Source organism: Poecilia reticulata, linkage group LG20 (assembly GCF_000633615.1).
Source record: "Poecilia reticulata strain Guanapo linkage group LG20, Guppy_female_1.0+MT, whole genome shotgun sequence".
Lineage (NCBI taxonomy): Eukaryota > Metazoa > Chordata > Actinopteri > Cyprinodontiformes > Poeciliidae > Poecilia > Poecilia reticulata.
This window is the reverse complement of record NC_024350.1, coordinates 15235463-15258004: the sequence shown is the minus strand read 5'-3', so window position 1 is coordinate 15258004 and position 22542 is coordinate 15235463. Positions and strand designations below refer to the sequence as shown.

The following is a 22542-nucleotide window of genomic DNA, read 5'->3' as shown; positions in this document are numbered from 1 at the left end:
ATAGACCATGACTTATTTTCACATCCTGAACGTTTGCTGGAGTCACTTGCAAATATGGAGTTGCTAAAAACTTGGTGAAAAAATTGTGATAGAAAAAATGATAAGGTAAACATTTCTACGTTGATTTGCCAAGTGAGAAGGTGCAAGTTGGAAAAAATGTTATCTGAAAGCAGCAACCTGGAGACCTCACAGGACGGCACACTGTCCAGAAATTTAAATGGCCTCGGTAGCAACAACAGGTGGCAAACTTTGTAATTCAAAACTTAAAATTCTGACAGCTGTCTGGAAAATGTCTACTCTGCTCCAGTTCAGACCAGCTTGGGTTACTTTGGGTGTGTTTACACTGCAGCCTGAAGTGACCCAATTCTGAATTTTTTACAATTCCGATTTTTTTTTCCGGGGCTGTTCACACTCCCAGTAAATGCGGCCTGTATTGGTTTTCATTTGTATTTCATAAAATATGATAACTTGTTGATCTTTAAAGCTCATTTTAGGTTGTAATTTCTGGCAGCTCTGTTGGCTGGTCTTACAGGAATGTTGAATTTGAGTTTAGGTTCACAGATCTTTGGTTTCCTCCTGCTTGAACTACTAATCTTACTCAACTGCTCTGGGACCATGAGAGCAGTGATAACCATCTCGTTGGGTCTGCAGAAGTGCAACATGAACAGGAAAAGATTTCCATATATATGAGCAGCCTCTTACGGTTGTTAAATTTAATATTTCTTTTAGATGCTATCAGGAGAAATGAAATGCATTATTTTCACAAGGTTTGCTTTTGTTATTTCTCATTTCTGATAAGAAATGACTGCGGAGAGTTCAGAGTGCTTACAACAAATGTTTTTGTGATGCTAGCACTTGATTCCGTACATCAACACTTTTTTAATAAGTAAAGCAAAGTGTTTATGTCTTTCAAAATATTAAATATTGTTGCACATAATATTGCATAACCTATTAAAAATAATTTTAAAAATATACATATTTTATAGGAAAACATACATTTTGCCCAGTATAACTTTCATCAACATTGCCAAGATTTTTTATGTGAGCTTCACATGACATTTTAATAAATGTGTAATAGTGAAGTTTAACAGTTTTATACAAGTACAAGTCATCTTTTTTGGCTGGTTATTTAAATATATATTTTAACTATGAAACTTATTATAATACCAAATTGTGTGTTTCAACAGTTTTCTTGCTAAAATTGTCAAAATTTAAATGAAAAAGTAAAAAAAAAAAAAATTTGTTTTTTTTTGGAGTAGGGGCCCATATTTGTGTGTCATTAATGTTTTGAACACAAAGTTGTGTTTTGATAGTAAACATTACCGGAGGCGAGTCACATTTGTAATAAGCATCACATGCACCAAATCTTTCTAATTTTACTTTTACCGTATTTTAAAAACAATTACAAAAACTATAAAAGCAAACATTTGAACATATTTAACATTAAATTCGACAGTATATCAAAATATAAGAATTTAGCAAAAGTATGAAAGCAGAAGAAAATACATTTTAACACATTATGTGCAATCTAATTTTAAAAAGCTATTTGTAGTGAGGAATGTATTTCATCTCCACATTTGTTTCCAGTTGCAAAAACTAAAATTACACACAGGGGTTACAGATAAGAGTAGATTACTCGGCAGACATCTGAAGAAACAAGGTTTTGAGTTTTGTAAGGGAATTAAGGAGGCCTCAGAAGAATTTGAGAGTATAAGAGAGACCTTGAAGAAAAAGTGACACTCAACAGTGAAACATTGCAAGGTAATGTTTTGCATTGCTAGTAAACATACTAGTAAATCAACCAACGAACTGGCTCAAAGCTAAGATATAGCTGGCCATGGAAACCATCAATTAATTGCCATAGGTTGACTTTAAACAAGTTCCATGTGAAACAAAAAAAAAGAAAACATAAAGAGAAGTCAGCAGTGAAGACTTGGAAAAACTCTCCCCATAAAAGAGACTAGATAAAGCATATAAAGCAGCTAGCTGCAGATTTCAGCCAAACGTTTTCCTCACAATATGCATATTTATTTATATATTCAATGGGTAATACAACGTTTATTTTTCTGTTTAACCTGCAACTACATCAATATCGTGTGCAGAAATAAATAAATTGTGTACACATCAATATGTTCCTGTTTATTAATAAAGAACTCAATACTGAGTAGGGTGTCCGAAGTTTTTTACATGACTGAACCCTCGAACGAAAACTTCTATCGGGACTAAAGCTTCTTCAGCTCATCTCTTATTTATAGCTACAGAAAAAAAATGGAGCTGACTCATAAGACAGTCCTAAGTGTAAGCAAACTATATGCCGCCTACAATGACCAAATCTGTGTTGTCAAACTTCCAGATTTTCCACATGTATCTGCTGTTGGACTCTGATAAATGTTACAGGAGGCTGCAAGAAGGATTTACTGTTAAACATATCCACGGCATGCAAAGTAAGTAATGTGATTTAATAACTTAAATGGTACTTGCTTATTCTGTACAGGTCTAATGGGGTGACTGGGGCGGTGGGAGTTGTGCAAGGAAGGCCTTGGATATTGCTTTAAACAACCACAAATTAATTTAATCAAATTAAAGATGCTTTGTAAGTCATTCTGAAGTCTTTCTTATAACAATAATATTTATAACATTTGTTGAACATTTGTTGAACTAGAACTCTGCAAACTGTGATTTTGCAGTGGCCTAAAATAACATGAAATTAAGTTCTACTATATTTGGAATGGCAATGGGTGAGCCTACTTTACATTTATTCCCCAAAATATGCTATTAATAGACCAAAGATGTGATGCAAGCAAGGAGAGCACGATCAGAAGATGTGCTCTTCTCAGGAGCCTCAAGTAATAACGCTGTAACTCTGGTGGAACTGCAGAGACCCACCAGAAATCTCTCAACACAATAACTAATTAAATTAAGAAATAAACTGTTGTTTCCAGGGGAGTCAACATATTAGAAAGTAGTCACATTTTTGTTCTCTTTACCAATTAATGTTTTTATATATATATATATATATATATATATATATATATATATAACAGGCTTTTGACCTCAATCGTTTCTCATGTTTTAGAATACAGTATGTTGCATTTAACACTAAGTCTAATAGCCGTTGTTTTTCATTAATTGTTTCTAATGAGAAAATTAATTCAACTCACATCAAAATAAAAATGGAGAACTTAGTATTTAGAAGTTTGCTGTTTGTATTTCAGGTGAACATAAGGCCAAACTTTCTTTATCAGGTCCCTAAACCGTAAATCGCTCCGTGCTGCCTCACCGCGGCCGCTCTCGGACGTTACGTGACGTCGTTTCCTCTCTCCAACATGGCGCAGGAGGCAGGTCGTTAACGGCAATCCGAGGGATTTACCCCAACCTTCTGTATTTATTCATGTGTGTCTGTTAAGGGGCTCCCGTGGCTGACATTTGCGACGGAATACATCTCCCCTCGAGGCGGCTGCAGGCCTCCACCTTCACCGTCTCTCCCTCCCCGTCTCCTTGGGACCAGGCACACCTCGCTCCAGATTCCGGTGCGACATGTATGAGGGCAAAAAGACGAAAAACATGTTCCTCACACGAGCTTTGGAAAAGATCCTGGCGGACAAGGAGGTGAAGAAGGCTCATCACTCACAGCTGCGCAAAGCCTGCGAGGTGGCACTGGGTAAGTTCTGCTGCTTTAGCATCTCTATGATCCCGACTTGGACCCCATTGATTTAGACACGTCATGCAGCCTTTCACTTATTATTTATCCTGGAACAATGTCGCAGTGTTCCCCTCAGGAGCGGCGTGTTTTTCTCCACGTTAATAGCCCGCTGCTCCCAGAGAGGTGTTATGATGTGGAATCATTTGGGGAGGGGGGAGAAAATAAGCGTTATTTTCTGACGTGGCGTGGACTCCGTGAAAATGATTCCGTACCAAACACGGAAATGCTGCAGCAGGACGGGTGGGTGTTTGCAACACTGGCCGAGCCGATGCTTGCGAGGGGAGAACGGGCCAAACATCGTTTTGAAACAAAGTTGATACAAACTGTAGCCCTCTCTAAACACTGACTTAATTTACGCAGACAAATGTGCTATTAAAACAACACAAATGAATTGTATTTAGGTCCCTAAAGGTGAGATATCCCCATCTCTTCCTGGAACACAGTGAGCAGGTGTCTTTGTCCTTCGCTACACCTATTATTCATTTACCAGTTTAATCACTGATTACCCAGGGCTCTCCCCAGTCTCTGTGTTGCTACGTGATGTGTAATTAGCTAGAAGCGTGAAGGAATATTCAGTTGACAGCAGCACCATTTTTATGTCGGTACCCTGTCGAGTCTGTGAAATCATAGTTGAATTTCCGGTGTTATCAACAATAACAAATTAAATTAAAAGCAAGAGGTAGGACAAACTAGCTCGTTGTGTGTACAATGTTTGACACACAGGAGATAAATGGGTAAAGTATATATAATGTATGTATTTTTTGAAAATGCCAAAAATGATATGTTTATTCGTAAGTCCCGCTTTTATTTTGAAGTGATTTCCTTGTACTTCCCCGTTTTGATAACTACATTTGCTAGCTTCATTTGTTAGCTTGAGTATTAAACAGATTTGCAGAGTATCAAAGACGGTTTTTGTGCAATCAATACACTTGTTTAAAAAAAAAGAGCAAAATCCAAATACCTATTTAAGACCAGTCCTAGCAATACGGCTCATAACTAGTGTACAGTGTACAGTGTCTAGCAAAAACAAACTTGTATTTGATTGGAATGTTACGTGATAGATCAAAACAGAGGGGAAATAATGATTAGTTTTCAAAATCCAGAAATAAGAATAACCAGAATAATGCTATGTGTTGTGCTTTTCTCATCAGGGATAGGGAAATATACAGGAACATTTAACAGGAAACTGGAAGGTACTAAATGCGGGGTAAAAATCAGAAGAAAATGTGTTTGAATGAAGGTTGTTTTTCTAGCAAGATATCTATAAGCGAAACAGCCAGTTCAACAATGAAATTCATTACATCAAACTATAACCATTATCTTACGTTATCATACAGGTGAAATACAAAATCAGCCACTCTCTTTGCTCTTTGTTTTTCTTCCGCTTAATAGTTATCAACTTCTTTAAAATGCCTTTCTGCATGGCAAAATGTAGAAAGGTTTCAAGCTGTGTGACTAGTATTTCAAGCTGATTGTTTCTACATTTGGAGTTTACCTAACACAAAGTGCATGTTTTAACATCTCTGTTCACATTTTAAAGGGGGAAGCTGCAAATTAAGTAAACATTGTAAACCAGACACTTCCTTTTGCCTCATTCTTTAACGACCTTTGAGAAAAATCTGCAAGTACTGTGAAAGATACTTCAATATCATACTGAACTTCCCTTTTCACTTTAGGTGGAATAACATGCATTCCAGAGTTTGCCCAACACCTAAATCTCAGTCGTTGTATCTGCTCTGCTGTGCAGAAGCAGCCTGTGCTTCCCTTTTTGTTTTTCTAGGTTTCAGCCTCGCTAGTAACATGACACTGTCAGAGAAACAAAGCGCCCATGTCATGGAGCAACCAAACATCCTACCTGTCCTGACAGTGCTGCCATTATTCTCATGCTCAGCGGCTCAAAGATTTGTAATGGCCTGGAAGGTTAAATGCTCCATTTATGTTAGCTAAGACTTGCTCTGTTTTGCTGCACCGGCCCACCCACACAGACATACATTCATCACAACTCCTCACTGTCCATGCAGCTACAGAAAGAAAGGCCGAGTCCACGAGAGTTGTTTGCGTTAAACTTGTGCTTGAAGTGCAGGATTTGCATTGTGCTGCTCGTCTGATTTGTGACCTGCCAGTCCTTTTCTGAGAATAAAGATCACAGTTGACATCACTGTGCAGTTTTTCTTTGCACGCTGCTTGAAAAAGGCATTTATTGCCTCTATTTTTCTTAAGATCTGCACATTTATTGCAGCAAACTTCTATTAAAAGCATATCCAACAATCGGAAGTAGGAAAAAACATGTTAGAGGCACTCAGATTGTGCAAAACGAGAAGCTCTGCACCGAGTGTAGCAGCGGCATAGTAATGGTGCACATCAAAAACAACTGGGTGACCCAGTATACTGAGTGACTTACATAATCCACTCCTGTTCCCTGAGACATTTCAAAGAGAGTGTCTTTGTCAGTCTCATCTCTGCTGTCTAAAAGTCTTCCAGTTGGGAGACTGCCTCAGTGCAAAAACTGAGTTTTGCGTGCTAGTTCTTACTCCCAAAACTAGCGTATTGATCTGAGAAGTTTTACCATTGCTAGACAGTCAGGCACCCAGACTGACCTTTCTCCTTGATTATCAAAATGTCACTCCGCCGTTTCGCAAGGAGTATATTATCTTTGTTTCTCACTCTCTCGCCGAGCTGCAGCAGTAACGGGAGGTCCTTTTATCTCCGGATCTCCGGAGGAACAGTCTGATAGGAGAGAACAGAAATGAAGTAAGACTGACAGTTAACTCAAAATATTAAAGGCCCCAGTGGCTTTTTTTTTCCTTTTTTTAAAGCGGATTCAGGCTTTGCTCCATTGTCATTTCACAATTATGTTCTCACATGTTTACGGATGTGGATGATTCCGCTGTTTATAAACTCAAACTTTAGAGGATGGTTTGGATTTATAAATCAGATTTGCTAAATATGCAAGAAAAAGGTAGAGTACTTCCTTCCAGGTTATGCCGTGGGCTGAGATGGGATGATAAAATGAGTAAAATGGTGGCATGGTGCCAGCGGTTCTTGGTACAGCGCCACCACAGGTGATGGGGTAAAAAGGTTTTTATAAGGGTTTAGTTTGTTTGACATGTTGAAGTGTGAACAGGAACTGCACCAGCTGGAATTGTAACAAATGTTGCAGTTTTGGATTTCAGTTGAGTCTACTGGACTATCAAGAGTGAAAACACCCTAAAAATTGACCACCACTCAGTGACGTAAAATGCCCAATTTGATATGTGAAATTATACATTTTGATAAAGGACTGAATTTTCTACTTATAACTTTTGCCCTTGCCAAAGGAGAGAAAAAAATTGTGATATTATTAATCATATTTTTTGTTCTTTACTAGAAAGAACGCTCTTGCAAAAATGTTGCTGTGGTGTCCAACGGGATCAAGTATTTTTCTCATTGAAATCAAAATTGAAAATTGAATGTCGGTGCAATCCTATAAGCTTTAATTTAAACTGGGATATGGAGCCAAATCACATCACTTGTCTACAGCACCCTATGACACACCAGACTGTCCTAATTTACTTTCAAAGCTGATCAGAGTGTCTGGGAACTTTCAATTAGAAATGTATTAGTTTCTGTTTTACTATAAATTGTGTATAAACATGACAAAAGGGAGGCACTCGTTTCTCTTATTTGAATGCATTTTTCACAAGAGTGCTAATAATTTGGAGGGAACTAAATATTTAAATAAATTACCATACATATTTTGCAATTCCTAAGGTTAAGTCAAAGCGTTAGATTGAAGCTCTTACCATCAGACTTATTAAACTGGAATATCATACAAGCGTTCCCTGACTAATGGCTGCTCAGTAACATTTTCATGCTATCTTGGTAATCCCTTTTATCTTGTGTACATTTCCTTCCTGGCCTATTTCCTCCAGTAAGTTTTCTCTTTTATTTGCAAAGCCAATAAGGAGTTTTTTTGGGAGAGGTCAGGAGAACTACTCCAAAACAGCGTTTCTTATTTCTGCTTCTATTCTGGAGTTCCAGTGCTCTACTTTAAAATGCTTACCTGCTTCAACAAACCTGATTTAAACTGAAGGGTCATTACCAGGTGTCTGGTGGACTTGATGGCCTGCTTAGCGGGTAATTAACACTGATGTGTTGGAGCAGGAAGACATCAAAAATAATACAGAGCAGTGAGACTTGAGGACCAAGATTGGCACACCGTTTCTAAGGCATCAAATAAAGTAGTGGAGACGAGGATTGTGTTACTGCTAGCCTTTTAACATAGAAACAACTTTCCCTGTTAGTTTCTGTTTAACCTAACTTCTTTGTTTTACTTTTTTATTTTATCCAATAGATCATAATGCATTTTTTAAATTTTGTGTTTAGTAACTGTTCAGTGTTTTTGACATACTAATAATCAAATATCTGGTGTAGTTGTGGAGAAGTTGACTATTTACCATGTAGTCGTAATTTTTTGTTGAACATTAATTGTAAAAGTAATGATCGATCATGAAATTTAAACACAGAAGTCACTTCTCGTGTACAGTCTAGGCGGAGCAGAAAAGGGCACATCGCTGTTTGTGGTATTGCTTCTTGCATACACCGATGCTGTTTTTGTTGGTCAATTTTGAGTTTGTAACTCTTTGATTATGTATTTTTGGCCAGTTTTGATTTTCTGTTTTATATAATAAGTCACATTTTGTTTTACTTTTTTTTTAGATTAGTTAAATGACTTGGTAAAACATTTTGTTTTTATAAACAGTCATTTTTCTCAAGACCTCACCATTTACTTTTCTGGGAGTTGGAACGTTTCACCAATTACCTCAGATCCTCTCACTATCTTCTGCAAGATCCCTCTTGTCTTAAATATCTCAGATAAGCAGTGGGAAGCCAAAACATTTTTAATATGCTTGAAAACCTGCTGATAGGATAAAAAGAAAAAAAAAAAGACCACATCTAATATAGGATCTAATATAGGTGTCAAAGATTTGCAAAACTAAACATCAGAAGTTGCAAGGCAGAACTTTAGAAAAAGACAAAAAATAATGGCAAAAAGTGTGATTTATAGTGTAGTGAATAAATAACTTAAACAGTCTTCGCTATGGTGCATTCACTGACAGAAAATAAAGGTGAGCTACCTGAAAATGGTAAAGCCATTTCCTTTTTATTTGGTACATTTCTCACTCATCTGTATCATTTTGTACAAAATTCTAAATAAAGCATAATTCTTTACACATTTCTGATGAACAATAAGCTGCTTCTTTTGTAAATTATACGCTGTAAGATCTCTGTTGGGGAAAAAATAAGCCCCACTTCACATTTCTGCTAAGGCTTTCCTTGCACTACTGTATTTCTGTTCTGTTGGGAAATATTTCCCCATCCACGGTCAAAAGAACCTTGAATCAGAGCTGTAAACAAACACAAAGTCAGCAAGAGCTTGCAAGCTGTGGTTTTGCACTAAACACAAGGCCACTGTCTGCACCCTCATCCTTGTAGTTGGCAGGGAGGCCAGTACAACAAATGCACCTCTGATCGTTAAGAATGGTGATAGCAAGCTCCTCGCCTCCCTATGGCCGGCGTCTGTTCAGCCACGATAAGCACCGGGTAATAAATGATCCCGTCGTTAATTGAGCTTTTGACCATGACTTTCCAAAGACCAAACACAACCTTTCTAAAAGGGGAAACGCAGGAATTAAAGGCTGCTGTCTGGAACAAACCTTGGACGTTAGGGAACAAACAGAAAAAAACAGCCTCACTTAAACGTGCATCTTATTCCCGAAGGGAAGGGAGGTTTGCAAGAAGCTGGTAGGGATTGTTAAAAGGAGAAAAATGTCATCTTTAGTGACATTTTTATGTTCTTTTATATTGCTTGAGTGCTGTGAGATTCAACCAGTACAGGAGTTTTCCAGGGGCCGTTTCATAGCTTAAGTAAGCTGTGTGCAGTTCATGCCACTTAATGAACACAAGAAATAAACAAATGTCTTTTTTGTTTATTAGAGATGTACTGATTAAACTTTTCCTGGTCTATATTGATTTGTGGTTTCCTTAGAAGCCTGACATGCTGGTTACTGCGATTAAGTTTTTGTTGTTGTTTTTTCCCTAATGACACTGTTTTATATGGATTTTTTTTTAGTTGGAATAGTTGGAATACCTTTTTGATGTATTTAATAAAAGTGAGAACATTAAATTTTTTTTTGCACATTTCAGTACAAGTCTGAGCAGGTCAGTGGGAAATTTGCACATTCCAACCTCTTCCCAGTAGATTCACACAGTAGTGATAATACTGATAGAGATTACAATTACAATATCATTTTAGATAAACACTTGGAAACAGTTATTGCATTCTGAGCATTTTTCTTTGTGATATGAATGCAGTGGACCCCACCTATTCACAGTTGAGTATTTGCTGCTGATTTACTCCTTTAACAGATTTTTCTGTGGTGCTTGACCCCAAATTATTCTGGTGAATCCCACCTATGCACAGATTTATTTTTTTGTGGAGCATGTCTTGCATAATATTTTAAAGAAAATGCTGAAATAAAAAGGTGCAGAGTTATTTGATCTGCTATCAGCTGACATTTTTGCAAAGCAACAAATCTAGCAGCACCATTCGTTTTTCTTGCCTCTGATTGGCTGTACACCGAATAAAGGAAATAAGGAAGACTGCAGAGTTTGGCTTCTGCAGTAGTTTTCACTGGATCTTTATAAAGTGTGATCTGTGGGTTCAGCACATCCGATGAAGAGAAATCCCCTTTTCTGGCTTGTTTTACCTTTCTGTGCCAGTTTGGTGTTTTGTACATTATCTAATTGTTATTTAGATAAAAAAAAATATTTGTATTCCTAACTTGTACTCCTCTCAGCATATTTGTTTTGAAACAAACTTGCAATGCCGCATTGAGATGTGAAAGGAAGGCCCATTAGAAAGCAGACAGTGGAACTTAGGCGTTTTAAAATTGAACTAAAATTGTAGATTGAGGTGTTTTGGCCAGTGGTGGGTGCTTATTTCAACTCCTGATTTGCAGCATTATTGAACTGGTCAGGCATGAAAACCGTAAAATGTAGACTAGGCAACTTGAATCAAAATATTCAGCACTGATTACACGTCCTGTATAACATGGTGTTTGATATGCAAAACTTTTAGTCTACTTGTGAAAACACAAAGCTTAATTATTGAAGAAAAAAATACATCAGCCAGGAAGTTAAAGCTTGGTAACAAATGGTTCTTCCAAGCAGACAGTGAGCCCAAGGATACCGCCTAATTGGTTACAAAGTGGCTTAAAGACAATAAAGTCAGCGCCTCTTGAGTGGCCAACACAAAGCTCTGATCTCATTCTGACAGAAACTTTGTGGGCAGAGCTGAAAAAGTCTGCAAGAAATCAGACCTGTCCCAGTTACACCAGTTCTGTCAGTAGGAATGGGCCGGAATTTTACGCTGCCATTTATCAGATAGAAAATATTTGAATCCTAATTGAGATATTAAAAAAAAAAAAAAGTTAACCTGATTTATTGTTGGACAAGAGAAAATAGATTTGCGTCTTTCTATACAGTCTACGTAAATTTTGTGTGTCTAAATATTTGTCTTACCAGAGATGATCCAAATGATGGGAGTTTGGGAGATGTTTTGGATTAAACAAGGTTATTTTGGCTGAAGTTGAGGAGGGCATTTTTAACAACAAACACTGTTTTTATTTCCCTTTCATTGGCTATTTGTCTCCAGCTGGTACAGCGAGTGTAATGACTCCCTTTCACAGGGCTGAAAGGGTAGGTCGTAACATTTGAGCAGAAAGTGCTAAATTATTTGACCAGAATGAAATCATTAAACTGAATTGATTTCAGTAACAAAACCAACAGCTGAGTAATCAAGGCCATGTGGAGGCGAAGTGCTTTGGGGACTTTTTGGCTTCAAAATGAAAGCCTTGATACAGCCACAGGAGTGAGACTAGTGATTAGACGGAGGCTTATACAAGCGTGAGTGAGGGTGGTGGATTGGTGGGACACACACACACACAGATTCAGATACACACACACATACACTAGTGCACAAGCGATTAGTCAGCCCGGACAACCTTTTGACACCACTTCCTTCTTCCACACCAAATTTAATTAGAGTTGTGCAACCTTTCCTTTCATCCCGGACAATGGAAAAGTCTCGGGTCGGATTTTAATCAAGCTCTCTGTAATTGCAGCTACTGTATATTTATGTGTTAGAGTGGAGGTGGGTACACACTGGAGCGCTTCTTCAGAAAAGCTAAATGAAGAGGCTCGGTGTGGCCTTTATTAGAGTATCTGTGTACATCGTGGTTAAATGTTTTCAAAAGCTCTTGGCTGATGAAAACATTTTTACAGTTTATGCAAACGAAATATAGCAGGGACACACGACAATTTTGTTAGTTATTCATGTCACATCGACAGCTTGTAAAATAAGTACTGAACATTTAACATGTAACGAGTAACGAGATGAAAATGAATATCGTTTTACATCAGCCCAGGTTTATTTTTTGAATTGACACCGATATGTCAAAAAACGATTAATATCGACCAATGGCGATGTATTTTGCATTGTTAGCTTTAACCGCTACTGTTGGTATGTTTTCTGCAGTAAAGCTTCTTATATGCTATAAACCTAATTTGCACACAGCAGCAGGGAAGCTTTCTTAACACTGACAGATTTCAGCTTGTTTCTTGACTTTCTACAACTTTTTTACATCCATGTCTTCAAATGTTCAGTAGTAACATTTGATTTTTTTTTTTTTTTATGTCTATGTCTTGATTTCTTAAATAATTAATTTGATTTCTCCCTATTTGTGAATTACTTTGGTTATGCTGGTATCTAGTAGAAATTTTATATTCGAAATATAATTGAGAAAAAACTTGGTCCTTATTACTTACATATTTTGCCCCTTTGCAATTGTTGTCTTTTGCTTGACTATATTTCCTATGTAAGGAAGATGCACAAACAACAGGGATGGCTGCAGCTTTGAGAGGATTGTAAATCCAAGTTTCTTCTTGAGGTCCAGTGTGAAGTTTGAGTTTTATTAAGTCCAGAGTTGGCACAACCATCCACCATCTACTGACAAGCTTAATGGAGATGTTAAATTCATGTTCCAGCAGGACTTTGGCACCTTCCTGCACTGCTAAGAGACCAGTACCTACTTTGACTCTGGTATCAGTGTACTTCATTAGCCAGGAAGCTCCACTTACCAAAGCCTCATTGAAAGGCTATATAGACACCTTGGATATTAAATTTAAATTTGCAAATTGTTCCTCAGAACCTCAGCAGAGTCACAGGCCGCTTCCATACCATGCTGCATTGATGCATTACTTCATGCAAGAAGTAGCCTTAACAAAGTATTGACCACATTATGTGCCATGGATGGAAATGCACTTTTTTTTCCGTTTGTAGCATTTCTGTTTGAATCAGTAAACAGTATTGTATGCTAAACTGACTTCCCAGGGTTAGAAAAACTGAACATGAATCACTATTCTTTGACCAAGCGAGACATTCAGCTGCATGTTTTGAAATATGGGAAGACAGGCTTGTTTTGTTTTTCTCATGAACAAAGATCAGAGTAATAGAACAGGTCCATAACCAGTTTTTTTTTCTTTTCTGGAGGGCAGCCTGCGGCTTGTCTCCATCTCTCTTTTACCGTCCTCACTGTCTGAACTCGTCGTCCTCTCTCTGCGAGCCGTTATGTGTTGAGGAGCATCTCCAGGGAGGAGTCTGTTTATCTGACTGCCTCCTGCCAGCTAAACGTCCCCATGCATCCTCAGTTGTATCGTAAGTGATGAAATGGTAAAGCTCTCAGGAGTGCTTCTTGTATTTGTGCTCTTGCAGTATGTGCGTCGTGGCAGCGATGCAGTGTGATGGATATGTTGTTGGCACAACATCTGGTTATTGAGTTGGTGTTCATCCAACAGCTAAAGGCAGCAAGACTCTGTGTCCTGGTGAGTGTGGCTTGTCATTGCATGGCTGTGCATGCTGCACACACAGTTATGGTTCTTACCAAATCATCAAGCTCTCTTAATGTCTTAGTTTTCTGACTATAAAGCAGAATAAAAGCATTTCACTTACATTCTCGATGTCTAATCTGGGACTTTTGGAATTTAATGTTTTAGTAGTCAAGCTTATTTATTCTAAAGTCTCTCCAGTAAACAACTAATAGGAATAGGTGAGCTACACCAGGTGTACCTCACCTTGTTTTCTTGAGTCCTTGTAATGAATGTCTCGTAATCTCGGCTAACAATCTTTGGTCAGTTTTATAAATTGTGGATCAAAAATCATATTCAAGAATAAAAAAAAAAAAATCTGATTCGTCTTGAGTTTACAGCTGTTTTGTGAAAGGAGGATAGCCTTGAACTATGACCTGAATGCCCATTGTTGATACAAAACTTGCCTGTGTTCTTTTATATATATATATATATGAATTACTGACGGGCAGAAGAGCTTTTGACATTTGTTCCAGGATGAAAATGCAGAAATTTGTCAACTCATCATTGCTTTATAGGAAGGTGTCAACATTAAGAAGGACTTAATTTCCTGTTTGAAATGTTGAAAATCGGTGCAAGTAGATGCTCAGAGCCACTAACGACTCCTTTGAGAAACATTTATTTAGCTCTACTCTGGTTTTTAGCAACTGCTTCTTGTTGTAATTGTAAAGCTGCTGTCACACTGTCTCCTATTTCGCCATGTATGCTGCTGTATTAAAAAAATATTTTACATGGGTCTAAAATATGCCGAAAGAAATTAGATTTTGTCTTTAAAGTACACATCGCTTTTAACATGCTTTTCCTCTGAAGGTTATGCTGAAGTCATTGTCATGCAATTCAGTTTTTTGCTTATAGCTCGATCCATGATGTCACAGTCTTGTTTTGTTTTTTTACACAAAAATATCAACTGACCATCTGGGAAATATGTTTTAATGCTCTATGTCAGGATACCCCAACTGGTCAGATAACTAATAATCTGGTTATATTTGATGCAGTTGCTCAGTTTCAAGCATCCAGCATCTTGTGGTGAGTGAAGCAAATTCATTGTGTGCTGTGAGATTATATGCTAGTAATTACTGCAATATCTTAGTCAAGTTTCTTCATTGCAGTAGCAGCAGTGTGTGAGTGTGGTATGCAAGGTATGTGAGAGCAGTGGCGCTCAAACATTATTTTTTCAACAAACCCCAAAAAATCTGTAGCCACCTGCTTAGTTGGTGATCAAATCCCACCTCCTCTTCTAATCTAAATAATTATAGTCATGACAGAAAAGCTGCTCCAGAATTATTATTTTGATAATCAATCACAATTTACTTTTGATATTATAAATATTTATAAATAAATATTATTTATTGTCTGAAACATCTAGAAGTTTTCAGGCAAAGAAAATTTTGAAATGGTGGTTTTCATGAATATATATATATATATATTCAATAAACCTGTTATCAATTAAAGAAAACAAAGTTGTTGTTTTTTTGTTTTTTTTAAAGTGTGCCTTAAAATGTGTTCTAACATTTTAGAATAATCTCTATAATTGGTGCAGACAAGTGGAGCTTTACAAAATCTGTGATCGGCGAGTCTCTAATTTGTATCCAATACTTTCATGTTTCTGCAGCTTCCTCTTCCAAACCACACACAAAGAACATTAAAGCTCATTAAGTAAATGGCTTCGGGTTATCCACAGAAAGCCATTGTTTGTCTGTTGTGGGACTGAGTGTGTTCTGCACAACCAGATAAAGGGTGAGCAACGGAGCCCATGCTTCAGAACCTCAAATCACCCCATGCATATTTCATTTTTGTAGTATTATGACGCAGAAGCAAATGGACACACAGCTTCTGTGTTTTGACAAATGTCCTCTTCAAATTTCCCGCAGCCTGAACACACAGTGCACCCCGCATTTAAACTGCTTTGCTTTTAGGGCCATAGGGAGGAAATTCAAAGCATATCATGTTTTCTTTAAGACTTTTATTTTTAAGACTGAGATTTTGTTTTTCTCAGTTCAGCTGCTTGTATTGTTATTCTGGCTGACCCTAAGCTACAACGCCCATTGACCAAAATATCTGATAAGACGGTAACAAGTAAAGACAAACCAGACCAGTCCGAGAAGCCCAAATGTCCAGTTAAACATTAACTTACTCTGTTAGCCAGAGAGAGCCTTTCTTGTTGTTAAAGTAAAGTAAAACCTCTTTGAAAATTCTTTGCTGCGTAGTTGTAAAGTCTTAGTACAGGCACATCTAAGGTGTGGTGCTGTTTGTTGGCTGAAATACACAGTAAAACGTGTAGCTCTAAAATATAAATAGTAGCATCTTCAAATGTGTTTTTATAGCTATTAAACCAGCAAGAACGTCTAAGACTTTTTAAACAGTAGATTAGGGTCATAGCTATAGATTTGCTTACAGGAGAAAAGATGGCGAACTTTAAATTTGCATGACATCAAGCTGAGCCAGCTCCTGGTTCAGTTCTTTATTTCAAACAGGATATATATGTTTTTATAACTTTGTGTTTCTTCACTTTTTTCATTTCGCACCACCTGCTGAAACTTCCTTTCACCAGCAATTGATTACTTTTAGTCTTGGAACAGTTTTTAAAACCTCACGTCTTGGCTCCAAACTTCACAAACCAATTTAAGTTTAAACTTCCATCTCCATCTGTTTTATACAAACGGAACCTGGATGCTGCATGCAGTCATCTGAAATGACAGCTGGGATTACATTTGAATAATCTGATGTTACACAACACATTTCGTGAACCCAAGCACGCCCGAGGAGTGTGTAGGACCAGTAAATCAAGCGTCAGTGGTTGTGTGGAGTTGTAGCCATGACAGACACTCCCTGCAGGTTTCTTTGCTGCTGCTGCTGCTGAGGGCTGAAGAATGCTTTGTCACAGCGCTCCGGCTGGGTGGGGCTTAGGAGACGGGAGACCAGAGTAAGTCTTTAAACTGCTCTTGGCTGCAGCGGGACACTCTGAGCACTTTTATGTGATACATGACAAAAGCTGTCTGCCTTTCTTCTTGTATTGGAAGTGGTGTTGCTTAACAAAAGGTGTAACGAAAACCATTTGTGCAAATGATGTACTCTTACAATTCTTCAGGAACCTTTACACATTGTCATATATTTGCAACTAGAAACTTCTGCAACTTCAGTTTTATTGAGATTTTAAATTTTACAGCTCTGGCTGTGTATTTAACGTCTTGTCTCATCAAACATGAATACTCCACCCGAGTCTCAAGTTCTCCAGCCACTGTTACATTTTCTTCCAGCATCGGCTCCCGTTAAATCTTACCAGTTTGCCAGGTTGAAGCTGTTGTTGTTGTCATTTTATTGAGCACACAATGTTTTGCACATCTTCCCAAAAGTTCAATTTGAGTCTCATCTCATCAGGACATCATCGTCTTTATACAAGAAGATGATGCCTTCTTATACAAAAGCATAATCTTTATATAGTTGCACTGGATTTTATTTAGGGGTAACGTGGTTGAATATAAATGCATGCCACACCTATCTGGCTTTTAGAAGAATATATTATCTAGCTTCCAATCCACAATTTAAAACTTCAGTTTTGGGCTATTCTAGAACCACACAATATTATAAATCATAATTTCTGCTGTAATATCAATGCACGCAAAGAAATATTAGGCTGCAATATTTGGATGTTTACAATATTCCAAGTTTCATGCATTCTTGCTCTGCATATCAGTGCCATATTTGCCCATACCTGATGTAGATCTCTAGTGACTGAGATGCTAACAACGAGGGTTTTTCTTTACCACTGTCTGATGGTGAATAAAGAGTCTGAAAAATGTAAACTGATCAGAATCGACAGGACAATTTTCAACAATGGTACTACAATAGTTGCATATTTTCTGAAGTCGTTCAGCCCTTATCTGTTGCTCACCAATAAAACACAAAAGCCCAGCAGTCTGCATTAGCCTTTAGCTTGAGACAGACAGGCCGACGGTTTCTTTTAAACGTAACATTGTTTTGTCCTTTCTTCAAAAAATGTTAAATGAATGGAAATTTATGGTTGTAATGTAACAAAACACTTGCCAGGCGCTGTGTGTTTTAGAAGTGTGTTGACTTGTTTGAGGAAGACTCCATGAATATTAATGCCCACCATTTCTTCAAAATCTTGTTTGCATACACTCACTGGCACCACCAACCAAGTATGAACGGTTTGAAATGTGAATCCAGGAGCAGAAGTTCATTTACTAGTCTTAACCAATGTTTGCCTTTAGAGTTCAACCACTGATTCTCCTTCAATCCAGCTTCTAACCTCTGGCGCAATATTCCTACTAATTCATCACATTTATCTTTTACAGGTGTGTATTTGCATGCCAAGACGCTGACTGTGTGTTTGTGCTGCTGATATCTAAGACCCTGATCAGCTTTTGTTTGTAGCTCACAGTAAGCTTGGTTAAGCTTGGTCATTCATAAGTCCCTATTGAAACGCATATCAGACAGGGCAGGGTAGAAACCCATCAGATTGAGAGGAAGAGTGTGATGTTGGTGTTATTTTTCCCCCCTCTTTGTATGAGATGTCTAGGCGTTATACTCGCCTCCCAGTCGTCTGTTTAATCTTGGAGGTTGTCGTGCTTTTATTACTCGGTATTGTTAGCCGTCTAATAGGGTTTCACTCATCTTAACAAAGGCATGCAACTGATAATCTTCTTATCTTGCGTTTTTCATTCCTTTTTTCCCCAGTTAAACGCTATATTACAGCTGTCCTCTGTAATCTCGGCAATTGGATATTTTGTCCAAGCCGACTCCAGGCTGAGGTTCAGATCATCTCATGTATTTTTCACCGGCCCTCCTGAAGTCTCAGGCTCGTATATCATCAGACTTTGTTTAGTTTCTGAGGGAAGCTTGCTGACTTGTTGGCTTTAATACATCTATCTGCCACTGAGGTTATGATATAATAAACTGATTCATAAACTGATTTAGTTATATATGTGGCTAGAAGTGGGAAATGTTTCCATGCCAATCTTGCTGATTGAGATGACTCATTTCTGAAATTCAGGAATCGTTTTCTATCCCCATCGGCGGACTGTTAATACTCTACGCTGGACTGAAATATGTGATCATTTTCTAGTTTTCTCAGCAATTACCATCTTTTCTTTTCTCCCCCTTCACTACCCTTCCCTCGCCTGGAAATTGCATTCACTGAACAACAGAGCAGAGACGGCATGAGGCAGCTTTAGTGCTGCATTTAGATGACAACCTAAAGGCATATGGGCTCACGCTGAATTGTCCGGATTAACTGTGGCCAGTGAGGACTGCGTGGACACTGCTGCTTAATACAAGCCCCGTCTTTCGAAGTTGCGGTGCAGCTTGGGAAAGGGAGCTCTCCACATGTAGTCGCCCCCCGGTGATCGAGGGAAAGCCTAAAATTACTCCCTAATAAAAGGGCGTTTGCCCTGCTGACGTTTGCACTCATTTAATGCATCACCATCATCTAATGTTGGAATCTGGGTCAAAGTCGGGGTGAAATGGGAAAGCTACACACTAATGAGAAGATTCAAGGTTTAATGGCTTCATTCGTTCATCATGGAGCTCTAAAAGGTTTCCTGTTGAAGTGGTACTCGAGCTAAAGTAAGAAAGATGGCATAAGGCATCAGGTATATGTCGGATACAGTGTGTGTACTTTTGGGAATGTGGTTTCCTTCAAATGCCGTGTTAGAAACTGAGAAATTCCAACTTCCCACTCGAAAAAATGAGCAGAAATTGTGCCAGATTTCTTATTTTCCACTGGGAGCAACTCCATCTACCTTTTGACTTGTAGGATGAACTTCGCATTTCTATATTGCCACTCCTCGCATCAACAGTAATAAGACGTGATGGAAATATGTTTATTTTAGAAGACGCATATGCAAAAGTCCATCTAAAATCAATGTTGCATGCAGTAGTTGAAACACTGAAGTGATCAAATTAAAAGTTGTTTGCTTAAAATAAACAACTTTTAAGGGCAAAAAAAAAAACGGCTATAATCTTTTTTTGTTCTTTGGGTTTTTTGACTCATAATTGTAACTTGGCATGTATTTTAGTTTCACTCCATGCTTCATCACCTTTTTTAGACCACTGGACAATCAAATGCTTGAGCCTTTTACCTGACACTTCTGGCTTCATCTGTATATTTAACCCGAGCAAGTGTTCAACAGGAAACAACATTATGAAGTCCAAAAAACGGTTGTTTTTCTTCTTGTTGGGATTTAGCACATCCGCTTCTAAATCTCTTCATCTACACATTTTGTATCTCTCATCTTACTGTTCTTGTTTGTCTCCATTAAGCCTCGTAAACACTGACTCGATTAGTCTGTCAGCTGTAGAGGAAGTCAATCGTTTTGGTTCCAAAGCTTCCTTTTACTTCAGGAGCAGTAAATGTTCAGGGTAAGAATATTCTGATTGATCAGTCAAATGTTTTAAATCCCATAAATTTACATTAATCTGTTTCATTATTTATTGCCTCCATAAGAGAATGACTTGTATAAAAAGATTTGGACAGATTTTCTTAAAGGTGAAGGCCTCCTTTAAGAACTTTATAAGCACAAACATCCTGACTTTTTGAGTCACTGCTTACTTATGAATATGAGAATATGAACACATTTCTTATGAAATTTCATCCCGAGATCACGACCTCACATTCAGATAGATTATTTAGTCATTGACTTAATTTATATTATTTTGGATATTGTAAAGAACATGCATAACAATGCAAAACAAAAAAGAATGGAGAAATCAGACTCAAGAGTCTTAGTTTGATTCAGTCCATGTCTTGGTCTACGTTATGACTGCATGTAATGAATTTGGCACGGCTCCAGATCCCAACCTCTTCTATTTGTGGCTGACCCACAAACACAAAGTTAATTATAAAAAATAAATACATTTTGAAACCGGCTTTAATTTATTTCCACAGGATGTTAAAAGCTAAAATATTGTCTCTAAATGGAGTCCTCTGAGAAGACTCTTAGCCTTGCAGCGGTGAAATAATTGTGACTGAGGTTTTCCCGGCAACCGCAGGCAGGTGCAATTCTGTGAGAATGCTGCCAATTGTATCTGTGCTTTTAAACACTCCATCGCTGAAGGCCCCTTTAATGTCTAGTACCAATCAGCTTTCTATTTTTGTCTCTTTCCCTCTCTCTCATCCTTCCCCTTGCGTGGCTTTCTGCTCTTCTATATCCGTTTTCACAGTTTTCGGTGACTTCATTCAATTGCTTTGCTGCCTGAAGATCTGTGAAATAAACACAATGTTGGCCCATCTCTCAGACATGATGCAGAGTGAATTATGATTGTATTTTTGGCACTGTGCAGCTACTGAGGCGATATATTATCAAGGTTCTGGGGGGGAGAACGGGTTCTGCCTGTCGTGTTGTAAATGAGACGTTTTGACAGCTAAATGTTGTTTGCTAACTTTAATGTCTGCATCACAATGTGGTTTTTCTATCGTTTTTACCTCAGAGAAAGATTGTTTTACAAAAAAGCTACCTTTTATTGCAAAAATGATTAAGTTCTACTTTTTCTTTTCTTCTCTTTCAGAGGAAATTAAGGCGGAATCAGAAAAATTAAGGTAAGCCATTGGTCATTTGATGGATTTTCTGTTTATTTGTGCTTGATTAGGTGCTGCATTCATGGCTCATTTGCAGGTCTCTCTGTTGCTGTTCTTCATTGTTCAGGCTTATAAAGGGGATCATAATGCTCTGTGTGTGTGACCAGGCATTTGTTGCTCTGCCCCCACTGATTTGGTTCTCTTCTCTGGGGTTTTTTCCCCAATAACCCCTTTGTTTGGTCATTATTAGTTTCCTTTATGAACCCCCGCCTATTGCTGATGGTTTTTTTGGCCTGTACTTATTTGTGCTTTGCTCCTGAAAGGAATTGCTAAGTAACATCGACTCTGGAATGTAATGCAGCCCCCACATCTTCTGCTCTCCCTGCCAAGTCTTTTCCTTTTTTTCCAACTTTAATTTTTTTTCCCCGTTCTGACACACTATCTCTCCCTTGATTTTGTCCCCAGCACGCTTCGTGTCATTCACTAATCCTCCAGGTTTCACAAAATTTTCACAGTTAAAGTCTGATGGAGTAAACATGTGTAGGGCCTCGCCCCGTTTGCAGAAAAGCTGCTGCTTTTGGCGTCAGTCCAGCTGGTTCAAGTGTATTTTTTTTTTGACGCATAGAATTGGATCTAAATAAATTAGAATATCAAAGCAATTCAATTTAAAAAGGAAAACTCTGGTATGTAGTTTCACTACACACAGGATGATAAATTACATGTATATTTCTATGAATTGATTATTTGGGCTAAAAATCAAAATAAAGTTTCTGTTATTGCTTTTGCTTGTGCTCTGTTTTTGCCACACTTTTTCCTTTCACTGAATTTTTCACTAATATGGTTCAAAACACCACTGTCATTACTCAGACCTTCAATAAGGAAGTGTTGGGTACAGAATTAAATTTCATTTGCTTAATATCCTCAATCTTCCCATTTCAGTTGAATAAAGAAGTATCAATTGATACAAGTTATTGGTTGCAAATAAAAATAAAAAAAACATGTTTTTTATAGTATCACTGTCTTTACACAAAAATTTAAAACTAAACTGCTTTAAAAAGCAAAAGCAATAATTGTACCCAAACCTGCAAAAATATTATAGTTAATAATGTAACAATAACTTTTACGTATAGTTTAGGACAAAATATTGAATAAGCAGATACTGAATTTTATGACATTTTTCAAGTGCTTAGTGTAGAATATTATTTACATTCTGCTCAAGTACAAATGCAACAAGCTCATATTAGCTGGTTAATTTGTCGGTCTGTCTGCTCGTCTCACCATCCTGCAGTCCACCGGTTTCACAGCATGGCCCTTTTTGCTAATTGCATGCATGACT

The 22542-nt window shown here is 37.7% G+C and overlaps 1 protein-coding gene across 2 annotated transcripts in view; it reads left to right on the top strand.

Annotated features, from left to right (window-relative positions):
- Positions 1-3095: 3095 nt before the first annotated feature.
- Positions 3096-22542, top strand: part of arfgef1 (ADP-ribosylation factor guanine nucleotide-exchange factor 1 (brefeldin A-inhibited)) — a 54246-nt gene continuing 34799 nt past the window's right edge. The window contains exons 1-2 of one of the 2 annotated variants that reach the window (XM_008396235.2): positions 3096-3661; positions 21197-21227. In XM_008396235.2, the coding sequence (XP_008394457.1) occupies positions 3538-3661; positions 21197-21227 (155 nt within the window). In that variant the 5' untranslated portion in view covers positions 3096-3537. The remainder of the gene's footprint in view (positions 3662-21196; positions 21228-22542) is intronic. The other variant, XM_008396236.2, reaches the window with a different exon arrangement.